The sequence below is a fragment of the Myotis davidii genome, unplaced genomic scaffold (assembly GCF_000327345.1).
Source record: "Myotis davidii unplaced genomic scaffold, ASM32734v1 scaffold118, whole genome shotgun sequence".
NCBI lineage: Eukaryota > Metazoa > Chordata > Mammalia > Chiroptera > Vespertilionidae > Myotis > Myotis davidii.
Window position 1 is genome coordinate 2,298,223 of NW_006290441.1, and position 13,769 is coordinate 2,311,991.

The window sequence follows — 13,769 nt, forward strand, 5'->3', positions numbered from 1 at the left end:
AAGCAGAGGTAAGAGGACTTGGAAGTAAGAGCAACAATGAGGGAGACATGGTCTCTGTAAGTTCCCGTCTGTGAGCGGACACGGTTCCTACATCAGTGGCTCAGACACCGAACACAGGGCCATGGTTCACTTGGTGACGACACTGGTGTGAGGCCCACACTGCAAACCCAGTGTTTTCAGGAGGCGTCCTCCCCCCCCGAGTCCAGCTCCTTGTATGAAAACACAGACACACACACACAACTTCATGGGACTATTTTATTAAATCGAACAGTTTTACATGTATGTTGTTCTGGGTTTGTTTGTTTTTTTATTTTCTTTCTAAGTCCATTTTTTAAAAATCATATAAAATATGTTTACTATATCTTAGAAAATTAGCAAAAAAAATTAAGATTGTTCAGCATATTACATTGTACAATTAGGTAAGAATGTTTGAAAATTTATAAATATTTTGTTCCCTCAAGACGGCACATGACAAAAATACACTTTTAAAATGTTTTCATAGGTAATTCCTATAAATGATCATCCTCCCGTTTATTAAGTAAAAGGCCGGTTAGGACAAGCATTCCCACACTCCTGAAACGTTCTGTACAGTAACTACATGTGAAGCAAGGGGTCCGTCAGCACGTTGACAACTGAAACCATTTTTAAATCTTAGGAGGAATCCAGTTACTCTCAAAATATCATTCCACACGGGATCCACTTAGTCCATCTATGGGCCTTGATTCATAAGTACAGCAGGTCCTTGAATAACATCGTTTTGTGCAACACTGATCTGTTACGATGTTGAGGAGATACCACGAAAACTTCACGCTGGTCTTTATGAATTAGCCTGCGGGAAAACTGGTTTTGCTGTGGACGTCTCTTCGCTTAGGGTCGGAGAACCAGTCGATAATGTTAAGTGAGGACTTACTGTATCTGTCTGAGCCAAAGCACTGTTTAAAAGGATGTGTACGGCCCCGAAGCCAGATGTCAGTCAGTGACACCGTGCTTTAAACAGAAACCTGCACAGCCACACCCGCGGACTGTGGCCGCTCAGTCGAGGCACGGTCCATGGGCAGCTGCCAGCTTCCGTCTCTGAGCAGCACAGTCAAGGGCATCCCGTGTGAAGTGCCGGCAACTGGCCAATCTAGGTACTGGGAGGAGGACATGTGCTGCAGAAGGAGATGAGGACCCGAGTCCACGGAGGTCCAAGCATCCAGGGACCCAGAGCACCAACCCGCACCCCCCCTCCCCCCAACAGGACGACGGTGACGCTGACAAGAATGAGAGCTACAAAGGAATTTCCAGAAGCGGCAGTTTTCAAAGAAAGAGCCTGAAAGTGTTGACTTTTCTCCTTTCCAGATAAGCCCTTATCTGCAGGAAGAGGACCAAGGCTTCCGCAGTATCTGGACCGAACGGGAGGTTGACGGAAGAAGGGTTAGAAGCAGCAAAGCCAGTTCCTTTTGTCTTTCGCATCAAGCCCTCCAGCTGCACGCGGAGCCCAGCGGCGGCCGGGACGCTGCCGCGGTCACTCGGTGCCCTTCTTCCCTTTCCAGCTCTTCTGCCGCTCCTCCAGCTCCGCCTGGGTGAACGCGGCAGGGCCCCAGTGAGTGATCAGGTGAGGGTTTTTGGAACCTGAAAGACAAACAGGCTTTAAATACAGGAAGTGCTGTGTTCTTCCACTGGCATGATCATTTTCCCACAGACAAAACAGTGACTTTCCCACTGATTTCTTCTCCGAGGAACATCCGTAAGAGCCACAGCAGCCAAAGCAACTTGAACAGTGGTTCTCAACCTTCTGGCCCTTTAAATCCAGTTCCTCATGTTGTGGTGACCCCCCCAACCATAAAATTATTTTCATTGCTACTTCACTGTTCTTTTACCCTGCGAAAGGGTCGTTCGACCGCCAAAGGGGTCACGACCCACAGGTTGAGAACCGCTGAACTAGAAAATGTGCACAAAGGGATCACCGGGCCTTCGCGTCTGTTCAAGGGGCAAGTAAGTCAAGAGACACTTGCCCTGAGCAGCTTGGCTTCTGCGCGTTGGGGCTGAAGAAGTCTCTCTGCACAAGCCTGATGCACACAATGAAACAGAAGGACAGACCGAAGACACCCACAGCTGTTACCTGGTTCTATCAGGCGGATGAGCCCTTCGTGCTGGGCCACTTTGTCCTTCCAGCTCTTGGTCTTACTAGTTGCCATCTCCAGCTTCTTCTTAACGCCCTGAAACAGAGGAAGTTTTGGATTTGGCAACACACACTGGCAGTTGAAGAGCCAAACAACAATAGCCACTTCCCATCAGCTCAGTTTTCTCCGTGAGCCCTCCCAGCCCTCTGAGCAGCAGGGGCCCGCAGCGCCCCCAGATGCAGGTGAGGAGACTAGGATTCCGAGCAGTTGAGTGTCACACCGAGGACCTAATCCACACTGGTTACAGGTGCATGTCAAGTCCCGGGTGCCTGCCTCTTGGCTCCAAGTCCACCCTCCCTTGCCCAGCCGTGGCTCTAGGGTATGTCTTCCCACCAGCGGGCACCATCTCAGCTCTGTCAGCCGAGGGGGCTGAAGGGAGAAGGGGCTCGGCTTCCCAGTTCCACTAGGCTCTTCCCGGCGGCCCCCATGGCATGTGGGACACCCGTGGTGCCCCCCAAGGGGTTTCAGTGGCACCTCCCTGTGGCAGCTTCGGCCAGGGCCCCAGAGGCGGCCCCAGTGAGCTCCGTGGGCACAGCACCTCCGGGAGCTTCCCTGCCGTCCAGTGACCATGGCTGTGCCTCCCCAAGGAGGCCCGGGTCCCAGCACTGGGCTTACGGGGACCCTCCAGGCGTGTCCTTCCTGGGTGCTCTGCCTCAGTCCTGCTCCTGCCATTCCCATGCTCTTAGAGTCTTCTCTACCACTTCAAAGGGGATCCGGTTATAGTTAATACTTGTTTATATTCAATTTCCCCTGTTCCAGTTACTGTGTGGGTTCCATCTCCTGAGTGGACTCTAACCGACTTGCCTCACCGCCTTTCTTCTTACTTCCAGCTAAGCAAAATTCCTATTATGGCTTCTTGCCACTAAGCCAATGTTCTCTCATTTTAAAAAAGCGTGTCTGCCCGGCCGGTGTTGCTCAGTGGATAGAGCGTCCACCTGCAGACTGAAGGGTCCCGGGTTCGATTCCGGTCAAGGACATACACCTCAGTTGCAGGGGCATGTGCGGGAGGCAACCAATAGATGTGTCTCTCACATCGATGTTTTGCTCTCTCTGTCTCTCCCCTCCCTCCCACACTAGCTAAAAACCAATGGAAACATCCTGGGTGAGGATTAACAACAAAACAAAAAGCTTGGCCCTAACCGGTTTGGCTCAGTGGCTAGAGCGTCGGCCTGCGGACTAAGAGGTCCCGGGTTTGATTCCGGTCAAGGGCATGTACCTTGGTTGCTGGCACATCCCCAGTGGGAGGCGTGCAGGAGGCAGCTGATCGATGCTTCTCTCTCATCGATGTTTCTAACTCTCTATCCCTCTCCCTTCCTCTCTGTAAAAAATCAATAAAATATATTTTTTTTAAAAAAGAAAAAGCTTGTTTTTAACCATTTAAATGCACATTTGCCGTGTAGGCTACCTCGTACTGCTCAAGCGCCTGCTTCCGCTCCAGCTCCAGCTGCTCCAGCTGCGCCATGGCTTCCTGAAGGGCCCGCTCCTTCATGATGCGCTGGTTCTCCAGCTCCTGCTTCTCCGCCTCGGTTGTCTCGATGGCCTGCTGCTGCTCCAGGTGCCACCTCTCCAGCTCCGCCCTCTTGGAAGACTCTTCCTCCAGCAACCTGCAATGTGGGAGCTCAGGATCATGGGGGCCCCGGCCTCCACACCTGACCCCCCACGTGACGAGGCACTCGAGCAGGAGACTCTCCAAGGTCACCCCATCCGCCTCTCTCGTGCTGCAAGGAGGAAACTCGGACCCAGAGGCCCGTGTTCACAGGACATGCCCCACGCGTCCTGCTCCAAACTGTTTCACCCTCTTTTGGAAAAAAAATTAATGACATTTAAGGAGGCTTACTGTGCCTTGAGCTGGGCCAATAGTTAAGTATATTCCGAATTAATCCTCACAATAAGCTTAAGATGAAGAAAGTGAGGCACAAAGGTTAAGTGACCTGACCACGTCGTTTGCCTGGCAGGTGGCAGGGCCACGTTCTGAAATTTGCCTGGTTACGCCAACATCTAAACACTTTTCATCTGTAAAAACCTATCACAGAGGAAAAAGCTGACAAACTAATGAAGGTGAGGGAAGGAGGAACTAACAAAAGGTAGAATAACAATAGAAACCATTTACTAAACAATTACTACATGCCAAGCACTTTACCGTCCTCATCATCAACCCCACAAACAAGGCGCTATCATTTCTACGTTATACATGAAGCCACTGAAAAGCAAACATGTAGCAATGGGTTTCAACCCAGGTCTGTGTGACTCCAAATCCCATGTAATAAAAGGCTAATATGCAAATAGACCGAACGGCGGAACAACCGAACAACTGGTTGCTATGATGTGTGCTGAACACCGGGGGGCATGCACAGAATATGGCAGGCGTTGGCTGCAGTGGGATGGTGGAGCAGGTGAGCGAGGGTACCAGACCAAGGCAGGGCGCCGGTTGCTGTCATCGGGGCGAGCCCCTGGTGGTTACTGAAAATTCTTTGCTCCCGCACGACACGGTCCCGCCTGGCACTTGCACCTGCTGCCGGCGCCAGCTCCGCTCACACCCACTGCCGGCAATGGAGCCACTGCTCGCACCCACTGCCAGTGCCCTATGCCAGCCCCGATCACTAGGCGCCATCAGTGGATGTGAGCGGCGGCTGCTGGCCCCAATCGTCCCTGAGGGCTTCTCCACCTCCCCCTACTCCTGAGGGGCGATGGGGGCAGCAGCCACCACTCGCACCTGCTGACGACACCACCCCAATTGCTTCGCGCCATCAGTGTCAGCAGGTGCTAGTGGGCCGGCGCCATCAGTGTGTGGGAAAGGCAGTGGCAGGAGCGGGGCTTCAGGCAGACAGGGGACCATGGGGGGATGGGGCTGCAGTGGGAGGGGCTGGGCGGGGGTGCAGAGGATGGGCTGAAACCTGCCCCTGTGCCCACTGCAGCCTCGTGGCCCACGGTTCCTTTCAAGGTGCACGAATTCGTGCACTGAGCCCCTAGTGTTACCATAATAGGCTACCTGTCTGAGAACTTCCAGATACTTAGGTATTTAAATCAACTAAACCAACAGACAACCCAAACCTGTCCCCAAAGCACAGACACTGGTCAGATGCCAGCCCAGGACAGGACGCACCGCTCGTGTCTGGACCATCAGTAACAAGCCATACAGCAGGCCAGTTATTACCCGAGAACATCTGCTCTTCTAAAACCAACAGCAAAGGAAGTAAAGTAACAGACTCCACACCCCTATCTAACCACCCCCCACCCCCAACTACTCCACCCTAACCCCCAACCACAGCTCTGTCAAAATTCCCCCGACAACACCCTGCGAGGTGGTTGCCCAACTCGGCTCGAATACCCTGTGTGATGGGCCACTCGCTGCATTATAGACGGAGCCCGTTGCTTTGTGGGCAGCCTCGATCCTGGGAAAGGTCTTCCTCAGCCAAGATGAGCCCTCCCGCCTCCCATCCCTAGCACCACAGAGGCCAATCGGTGCCCCTGGGATGTCTCTTGGGCTGCGATGTCCACACCTGCACACCCTGCGAGTGTGGTCTGACCAGTGCAGTCCACTCCCCCGCTCGCGTGGACCTATTACCCCCTCCCGTGGTCCTTCCTAGGTGCTGGGACACAGCAGTGAATAAGACTGGAGGGCCTGCTTCTTCACCCCAGTGTGAGAGGATGGAGGGGGAAGGACACTGGCAGCGTGCAGGCAGCCCAGCATCTGAACCCCCTTCACAGGTCTAGAGAAGCCGGCATAGATGGTGTCGTGATGGAAAGCAGGGCGCACCTCCCGCTACAGAAGCCGCAGGTGATGCCTGCCCCTCCTGCCCCTTGGCAGCCAGGACACGAGGAAAGCCTGGGCTTGCTAAGCAGCTGCCCCTCCTGGATCTTCGCCTCTGAGGCAACGGACACAAAGAAGCAGAGACAGTGGGGAATTTATCGTGGCAGCAGTAGCCACGATCCAGTGGTGGCAGAAGCAGCCACCGACACGGTGCCAATGTCGGCACCACGGCCTCCTGACTGGACTCTTCCCGTGGCCTGGTTTGGGCTGGGGTTTGGTTCCTGCCTGGGTCCCAGGCCTGGCCACCTGCTGTTCTGTGGAACTGGAGAACTACCTAAGAACCTTCCCAGGAATTGTTTGATTACTGTAGCCAACGCAAGCTGTTTCTGTGGTTTGCAAACAAGCCCCTGACCAAAGAATCTAACCTCTCTGTTTCCTCATTTACAGAAAAGCTATAGGAACGACACCCACCATCAAAGGTTTGCTGATGCATTAAATGTGACAATGCGTGTAAGGTACTTAGAACAGCATCCATCACATAGAAAATGCTGACTGAAGCAGCTTTTGTTATTACGGGAGGAATTATTGCCTCATTAGCTCTGGATTCTCACATTCACTCAGGCTAACCTGAGAGTAGATGAGGTTTTTGGCAATCACTTCACAAGGAAAGTAAAACTCCGAATCTTTTCGAATGAATTTCTATTCAGCCAGGTCTCCTGGATCCTATACTTGATCTGTTGGTAATATTTTTTAAAAAAAAAATTATTGATTTCAGTAAGGAAGGGAGAGGGAGAATAGAAACATCAATGATGAGAGAGAATCATTGTTCAGCTGCCTCCTACACACCCCACACTGGGGATTGAGCCCCCAACCCAGGCATGTGCCCTGACCAGGAATCGAACCGTGACCTCCTGGTTCATAGGTCGAGGCTCAACCACTGAGCCATGCCGGCTGGGCACATACAATTTCTTTAGTAAAAGATTTCTCTTTCCATAAAGCAAACACTTTCCATTGTTTCTGTTACTTAGAGAAACATCAATGAAGAGAGAGAATCAATGGTCAGCTGTCCCTTACACACCCCACACTGGGGATTGAGCCCCCAACCCAGGCATGTGCCCTGACCAGGAATCGAACCGTGACCTCCTGGTTCATAGGTCGAGGCTCAACCACTGAGCCACGCCAACCGGGCTTCTGCTGCTATTTTGAACTATCTTCTTGGTATCAAACCATCATTCCAGCCTGTCGGTATCTTTTGAAGAATTCTCATTTTGACATTCTACATATTATCTCTCTTCCTCATCTGTAAGCGAGATAAAGGAACAGAAGCCAACACTGAGTGACTAGCAAACGCCAGGCCTTGCACAAGCAGTCTGCATGCATTCTCTCGTGTCATCTCCTCAACCCTGCAAGGTGGGCAGTTACCCTCCGTCTATGGATAAGGAACTGAAGGCTCAACGCAGTGAAATGGCTCTTCTAAAGTTAGAAAAGTAGCTAGAAAGTAGCTGGGAGCCAAACCCAGACCTCACTCCGAGCTCGGTTCCTCACTGCCTTCACATACGTGAAAACTATCACACGTGGAAGAGACTGTTGTTCCAAGAGGCCCCCGTGAGTAGAACTTGGATCCGCTGAGTTATCCACAAAACACCTGTGGGTGCTTGCCGTGTGCCAGGCGCGGCACCCGCTGCTGAGGCTGCAGCCATGACTGAAGTGTGCCGCAGGCCTCACAGGCCCGAAACGCAGTGGGAGGAAGTTATAATGGGACAGGCGATGGCTCAGCCTCAAGAACTTTCCAATAGCTGGGTTTTCCCAATGTCAACTGAACAGTTTTCTTCTGAGTTCCCATTCAGAAGAGGCTAGCGAACCTTCAGGTTACACATCAAAAAAATAAACTTCAATTTTAATATATCAAAAAATTGACAAGACCCCGATGGCGCAAGTCAAAGTTCTTGCACTTAAACAAGTTACTATATAAAGCATCTCTGGGGAGCCTGGCTGGAGTGGCGCGGCGGTTGAGCATCCACCCAGGAACCAAGAGGTCGCTGGATGGATTCCCAGCCAGGGCACATGCCTGGGTGGGGGGCTCAATCCCCAGTGAGGGATGTGCAAGAGGCAGCCAATTAGTGATGTTCCTCTCTCGTCAATGTTTCTATCTGTCCCTCTCCCTTCCTCTCTCTCTCAAATCAATAAAGACATATTTAAAAATAAATAAATAAAGTATCTCTGGGGACATAGTGAGATAATGTTAAGGCACTGACAGAGAAAGGGTCTTCCAGTGGGAGAAAGAGATGCCAGCTATTCCAAGAACGACGGAATATTGCTAGAAGAAAGGGCGGGAGGATTAACTAAAAAGCCCTCGACATATACCCTTCACCTAAGGCTGTTTCATTTCCTTAGAGGGAGCCTTAAGTGTTTCTACCTCAACTCCATGAGGACTTCCCTTGATTTGCTACCGAGAAAGGCCTGTTCTGGGAGTGGGAGCAAGAAGAAAGCCCCCTTTGCCAATCTGACAAAATGACCCTCTGAACCAGGCCGTGCCTTCCGGGATTGCAAAGGAGGGACTGGCCGTGCTTAAAAATGACCACCAGAGGGCGTCAGTTTACCCATTTCAAGTTCCAAAAACTAAGTTAAAAGAAAAATAATTGAAAGTAGCAAAATAAATACCGTATACTCATAAAGTGGCTTTTGCACATCAAGAAAAAGTTAATTTTTGTACAGAAATTTCAGCTTATTGGTGCAAATCTGTACATATGTAACAGCTACATTTGCACTCAAAAGGTTGAAACCATTTTGCTATGTACTTAAATCAGAATGTACAAAATAATTAGCCAGAGTTTTTTAAATAGCAATACTCATTCCTGGCTCCTACCTACAGATGTTTTGATTCAGTAAATGTGGGACAGGCCCTACATGTGTATTTTTTTTTAATTTTACAGATGATTCTAATATTTACCACTGGTTAAAAGCCACAAGTTTTATCCAAAATTATCCCTTATTCAAAATCACTCATTTACAAAATAACTAATCTATAATAATAAAAGCATAATATGTTAATTAGATCAGATGTCCTTCCGGATAAAGCAGGAGCTGCGAGGGAAGTTGGGGTCCTGGGTGCCAGAGGGCAGCAGGGGGAATTTCATGCATCGGGCCTCTAGTATTTTAATAAGTTTCTAGAGATATCTGGTTCCCTCTGTGATCCAATCTCTGCTGTGTTATAATCAACCTCTCCAAACTGCAGGGGAGTAAAATATATATCACAGCTCTCCTGTGAGTTCTCTGCACAGGGTAATCTATGAACTCCCAGCACACCAAAAATAATAAAGAGGCCCCAAACCATCTTGTGCCCGTAGAATGCCTCTCTTTGGAAGTCACATAGACTCAAACCTTGCCGGTAAGTGAACCTTGTGCCAACATCAATGGCAACTGGGTGGCAGTTCTAAGAATCTAGTTAACATCACAGGGCATTGAGCACACACCTGTGGGACTGTAAATGCCAGGCAATATGCTAAGCATTTGATTTTCTACTTAGAAGGTCATTTTTCCTTAATAGGATTAAAATTTTCAAAACCTATTTATTTTTAAAATCATTTTGGCAAAGTGTACAACGAAGACCTCCTCTCTCCTCTTCCTGCCTAAATATTAAGCGAGCCTCCTCTGCCGCTCCACATGAGAACGGCAGCCGTGGGAAATCTACCGGGCCGTCCCGCAGCTGTTCCCCAAAGCGGAGGCACAGCTCGAAGCCTGCGTGCACCTGCGCTGACCAGCCGGCCACTGGGTCAGTGTGCTTAGTGAAGACAAGACAGCGTAAAGAACACAAAGGGAAGCAAGTGGGAGATGAAGCGGAGAGCTCCAATTTCACGTTCGGGTCTTCATTCTACCCCATCCTCCCTGCTGCTACAAAGACCAAAAACACAGAGTTCTCATCCGAGAACATGACTATCACAAATAGTGAACCTGGCTTTAAAAGCTCTAAGCTTTTAAAAGGGTGGGGAACCTTTTTGCTGCCAAGGGCCATTTAGATATTTATAACATCATCCACTTAATATAATTCACTCAATATAAACGTATGTTGCCATGACAAAAGCTCCTAGATTTACTGAATTTCGAGTCCGACCTGCGGTTGCCTTGGCAGGGCCAGACCAAATGATTTCACGGGCCTTGTACGGCCCATGGGCCCGACGTTCCCCACCCCTGCTCTAAGGGAAAAAACAGTCTAGCTTTTAAGAAGTTCTAAAAGTAAGATTTTGAATAATAATTATTTAAAGAATCTCACTAATCCCAAATGACCAAATGAAAACTGATTTCCTCCTTCTCCCCCAAAAGAGGCTGCAACTTGGCGTGAAGCAGGCCCCTGTCTCCATACCAAGGGCTCTTCTCTGGTCCGGAACATGCCGGCGAAGCCAGGGTCTCGCCAGAGCTGATCCTGGGTCCCCGGGCATTCTAGCTGGGCACCCCGTCCAACACACCGAGACTGCTCTGAAATACCGGTCAGGTCTACGGCCATACCACCCTGAACGCCCCGATCTCGTCTGAAATACCGGTCAGCCCGCAGCCCCAGAAGCGAGGCTCTCCCAGCGCCCCGACTGAGAACAGACAACGCAGCCAGCGAGCCTCCAGGTCTCTCTTTCTCCACCAGCGTCAGCCATGCCTAGAAACTCTGCAAAGGCAAGTACACAAACGGATGGGCACCTGGCCTGAAGCTTCCGCACAGTCTCTTCATCTTGCCGGGCCTGCCGCTCATCCTCAAGGGCCTCCTGCAGCTTTACGTACATGTCTTCCAGCTCCCGCACTCGCTGCAAATACTGTTCCAGTTCACAGGACTTTTGGGCAACCTGTTCTTCCATCTGCTGTCGGATCTGACGGTAGAAAAGGGTCATATTCAATCGCAGGCTGGCCTCACCCTCAGGGAAACCCTCCCACTCCACCACCGTCCTGAGGGGTTGCCACTGCCCACAGCTGCAGCCCCGCAGGATGGCGGGGCCCTGCCCTTCGTCCTTGATGGAAAAATAGAGGAATCGAGCACCCCCTCCCAGTACCAACACCAGAACCCACACCCAGAGAGTCCGGGACAAACTACAACGCCGATGCCGTGTTCCTGCCCCAGTACATTCTCCATCCTTTCCGCTACACGCCTTACAATCAAGTCAAGGGAAAAAAATATGTTTCCCTGTATAATTTCCCTTTAGATTATTTTCTGTCTTAAAGCTACAAGCCCTTTGCCAACAGAGTCTTCTCTGAAAGGAATGACATTTTCCCAGTCGGAACTGCCGAAGGGGAAGGGAAACACTGATGTGCGGAGACTCCCGCACTTACCTGGCAGCCTAGCACCTCCCTGCCCCTCCCCGCCCCCTAGGGCACCCCCAGCCCTGGGGAGACTCAGACAGGGAATTTAGTGTCCTGACAAGGTTATGGCTCCTCCCTTCTGGGTTTAAGAGTTTGAATCTCTGCCTTAACAAGGAAAAGACAAGGGCATCCTAAACATAATAGCACACACACGAGCTTATCCAGTTTATAAAACACTTGCACTGGCATTAGCTCACGTCATCCTCATAACAGTCATGACGGATCATATGATAACCCCCTAATTTAAAGACGAGAAACTAGGGCTCAGGAAGAGGGAGCAGAGAGGAAACAAACCCAGGCCCCTGGCTGTGAGGGGGCACCCTTTACATCACTGGCCCTCCTCTGTGCGCTGTTCTCTCGCAGCTCAAACATGTCCATTTCAATGCTAAGGGACAAAAGGTTGCCAAAGGCAATGTGATGAGCATCTAACAGGCGCTGGGCTCAGCATGCTCCACACGGTCAGAACTCAATGTGAGAAGACCTGCCAACTACGGGCATCTTGGGGATGGGAGCCTCTTAGATGAATCAGAGCTGCTGAGGGCAGACCAGAATCCGTATGTTTTCATGATTTCAGGACCTCCGACTTGGCTCATTACAGAGGAGAAAAGTCATGGAACCGATGTGCACTTTTTCCATAGCTATTTATTTTCCAAGCCAGGAACACTCTGAGAGGGAAAAGGGATGCTGGTAATAATTATACCGAGGTGGCAGAGACTGTCCCAGTCAAACCAAGACATAGTCACCCTAACCAAGCCCTTACCGCCCCATTCCTTAAACTTCCACTTCAGGGTCTTGAAAGCAAGGTTTATGTCTTATACCTTTACATCCTGGGCATGGTGCCCTGCCCATAGAAGGTGCTCAATAAACCAACAATGGGTGAATGAACAGACACATCACTTCCCCAACAGCGCACTGCAAGCCGGTAGCAGAGCCAAGCTGACAACATGGTCTCACTGCAGCCTCCCAGGCCCTCGCCCCACCGACCAGGCTGGCCCTGGGACGGCGCCAGCAGCGCTCCCCAGGCGTGCGGTACTCACAAGCTTCTCTCGCTCCAGCTCCGAGCTGAACCTGGCCTGTAGTTCCACTTGCGTCTCGAGGCGTTTCTTTTCTTCTTCCGCTGCCCGAGATGCTGCTTCTTCCAGTTTCTACCCAATCGAAAGCCATCCACAGAAATGCATTTGGAGAGAGAAATGGTCACACTTAAACATGTGCGAGAATCCACACACTCTTGATGCTCCATAAATAAAGAACAAAAACTTTTGGATCCCCTGGACTTCCATTCCAGTAATTTTCCCAGCCAATGTACAAAACAAATTCGTTAAATCAATGACTACTGATAAGTCTGAACAGCATTTTGCAATGGAGTCACACTCATGTGCAAATGCATTCATGAGTTCGCGATCTACTTCTTGGGTTCTTACTGTAAGTGTTGTCATCTTACACATTATTCCTTAAAACTTACGAGCCCGACTTCCAGAGGGCGGCCTGAGGAGCTCCATATTCTCTCCCCCAGTGAAACAACAATTAGAAACAACCACTTAAGCCCGGCCTCGATGGCTCAGTAGTTGAGCCTTGACCTATGAACCAGGAGGTCATGGTTCAATTCCCAGTAGGGGCACATGCCTGGATTGGGGGCTCCATTCCCAGTGTAGGATGTACAGGAGGCAGCCGATAGATGTTTCTCTCTCATAATGGATTTTTCCATTTATCTCTCCCTCTCCCTTCGTCTCTGAAATCAATAAAAAAACATATTTTTTAAAAAAGAATGAGAAGAATATATGTTCATATTTTCTTATAAATACTAAATAAACCTAGAAGGATACACAAGAAATAAAAAATAATCGTTACCTTAGGCACGGGGTGGGAGCTAGACAAAGGGAGAAAAGAAGTGGGAGGAAATATTTTCACTAAATCTTTTTGTAATTTTTAATTTTGAACCATATAATTATATTACCTACACAAATGATTATATTTTTTAAAGAAACAACAGTAGGAAGGAAACATTATTTTGGGAGGAGGAATGAACAGACAGAACAAAATTCTCTTGATGATACTCCAATGGTAGATATACGTCATTACACGTGTCCAAACCACAGAATGTAGAACACGAAGAGTGAACCCTAATATAAACTATGGCTCTGGGTGATCATGAGTATCTGTGTAGTAGACTCATCAATTGTAACAAATGTACCCACTCTGGTGGGGGATGTTGAGCATGGGGGAAGCTATGCATACGCTGGGGCAGACGGCATATGGGAAATCTCTGTAACTTCCAGTTAATTTTATTGTGAACCTAAAACTGCCCTACAAAAATAAAGCCTTTTAAAAAAATTATTTAAGTAAAGTCTTTAAAGAAATCTATTAATTGATATTTTAAAAAGACAATACCAGGATTTCTTACAGCTTCTTCTCGATCAACTAAGGCTTAGCAAGTCATACAAAATTCACTAATATGTAGCCTAATTCCAGGCCAGGGAGAGAATTTTATTTCTTGATAAGAAAAAGAAAATTAG

The 13,769-nt window shown here is 49.5% G+C and overlaps 1 protein-coding gene across 1 annotated transcript in view; it reads right to left on the reverse strand.

The window, feature by feature from the left end:
* Positions 1-247: 247 nt before the first annotated feature.
* Positions 248-13,769, reverse strand: part of SWAP70 (SWAP switching B-cell complex 70kDa subunit) — a 44,535-nt gene continuing 31,013 nt past the window's right edge. The window contains exons 7-11 of the mRNA XM_015563718.1: positions 12,294-12,401; positions 10,603-10,769; positions 3,571-3,769; positions 2,105-2,201; positions 248-1,614 (exon numbers count right to left, since the gene is read on the reverse strand). Of these exons, the coding sequence (XP_015419204.1) occupies positions 1,508-1,614; positions 2,105-2,201; positions 3,571-3,769; positions 10,603-10,769; positions 12,294-12,401 (678 nt within the window). The 3' untranslated portion in view covers positions 248-1,507. The remainder of the gene's footprint in view (positions 1,615-2,104; positions 2,202-3,570; positions 3,770-10,602; positions 10,770-12,293; positions 12,402-13,769) is intronic.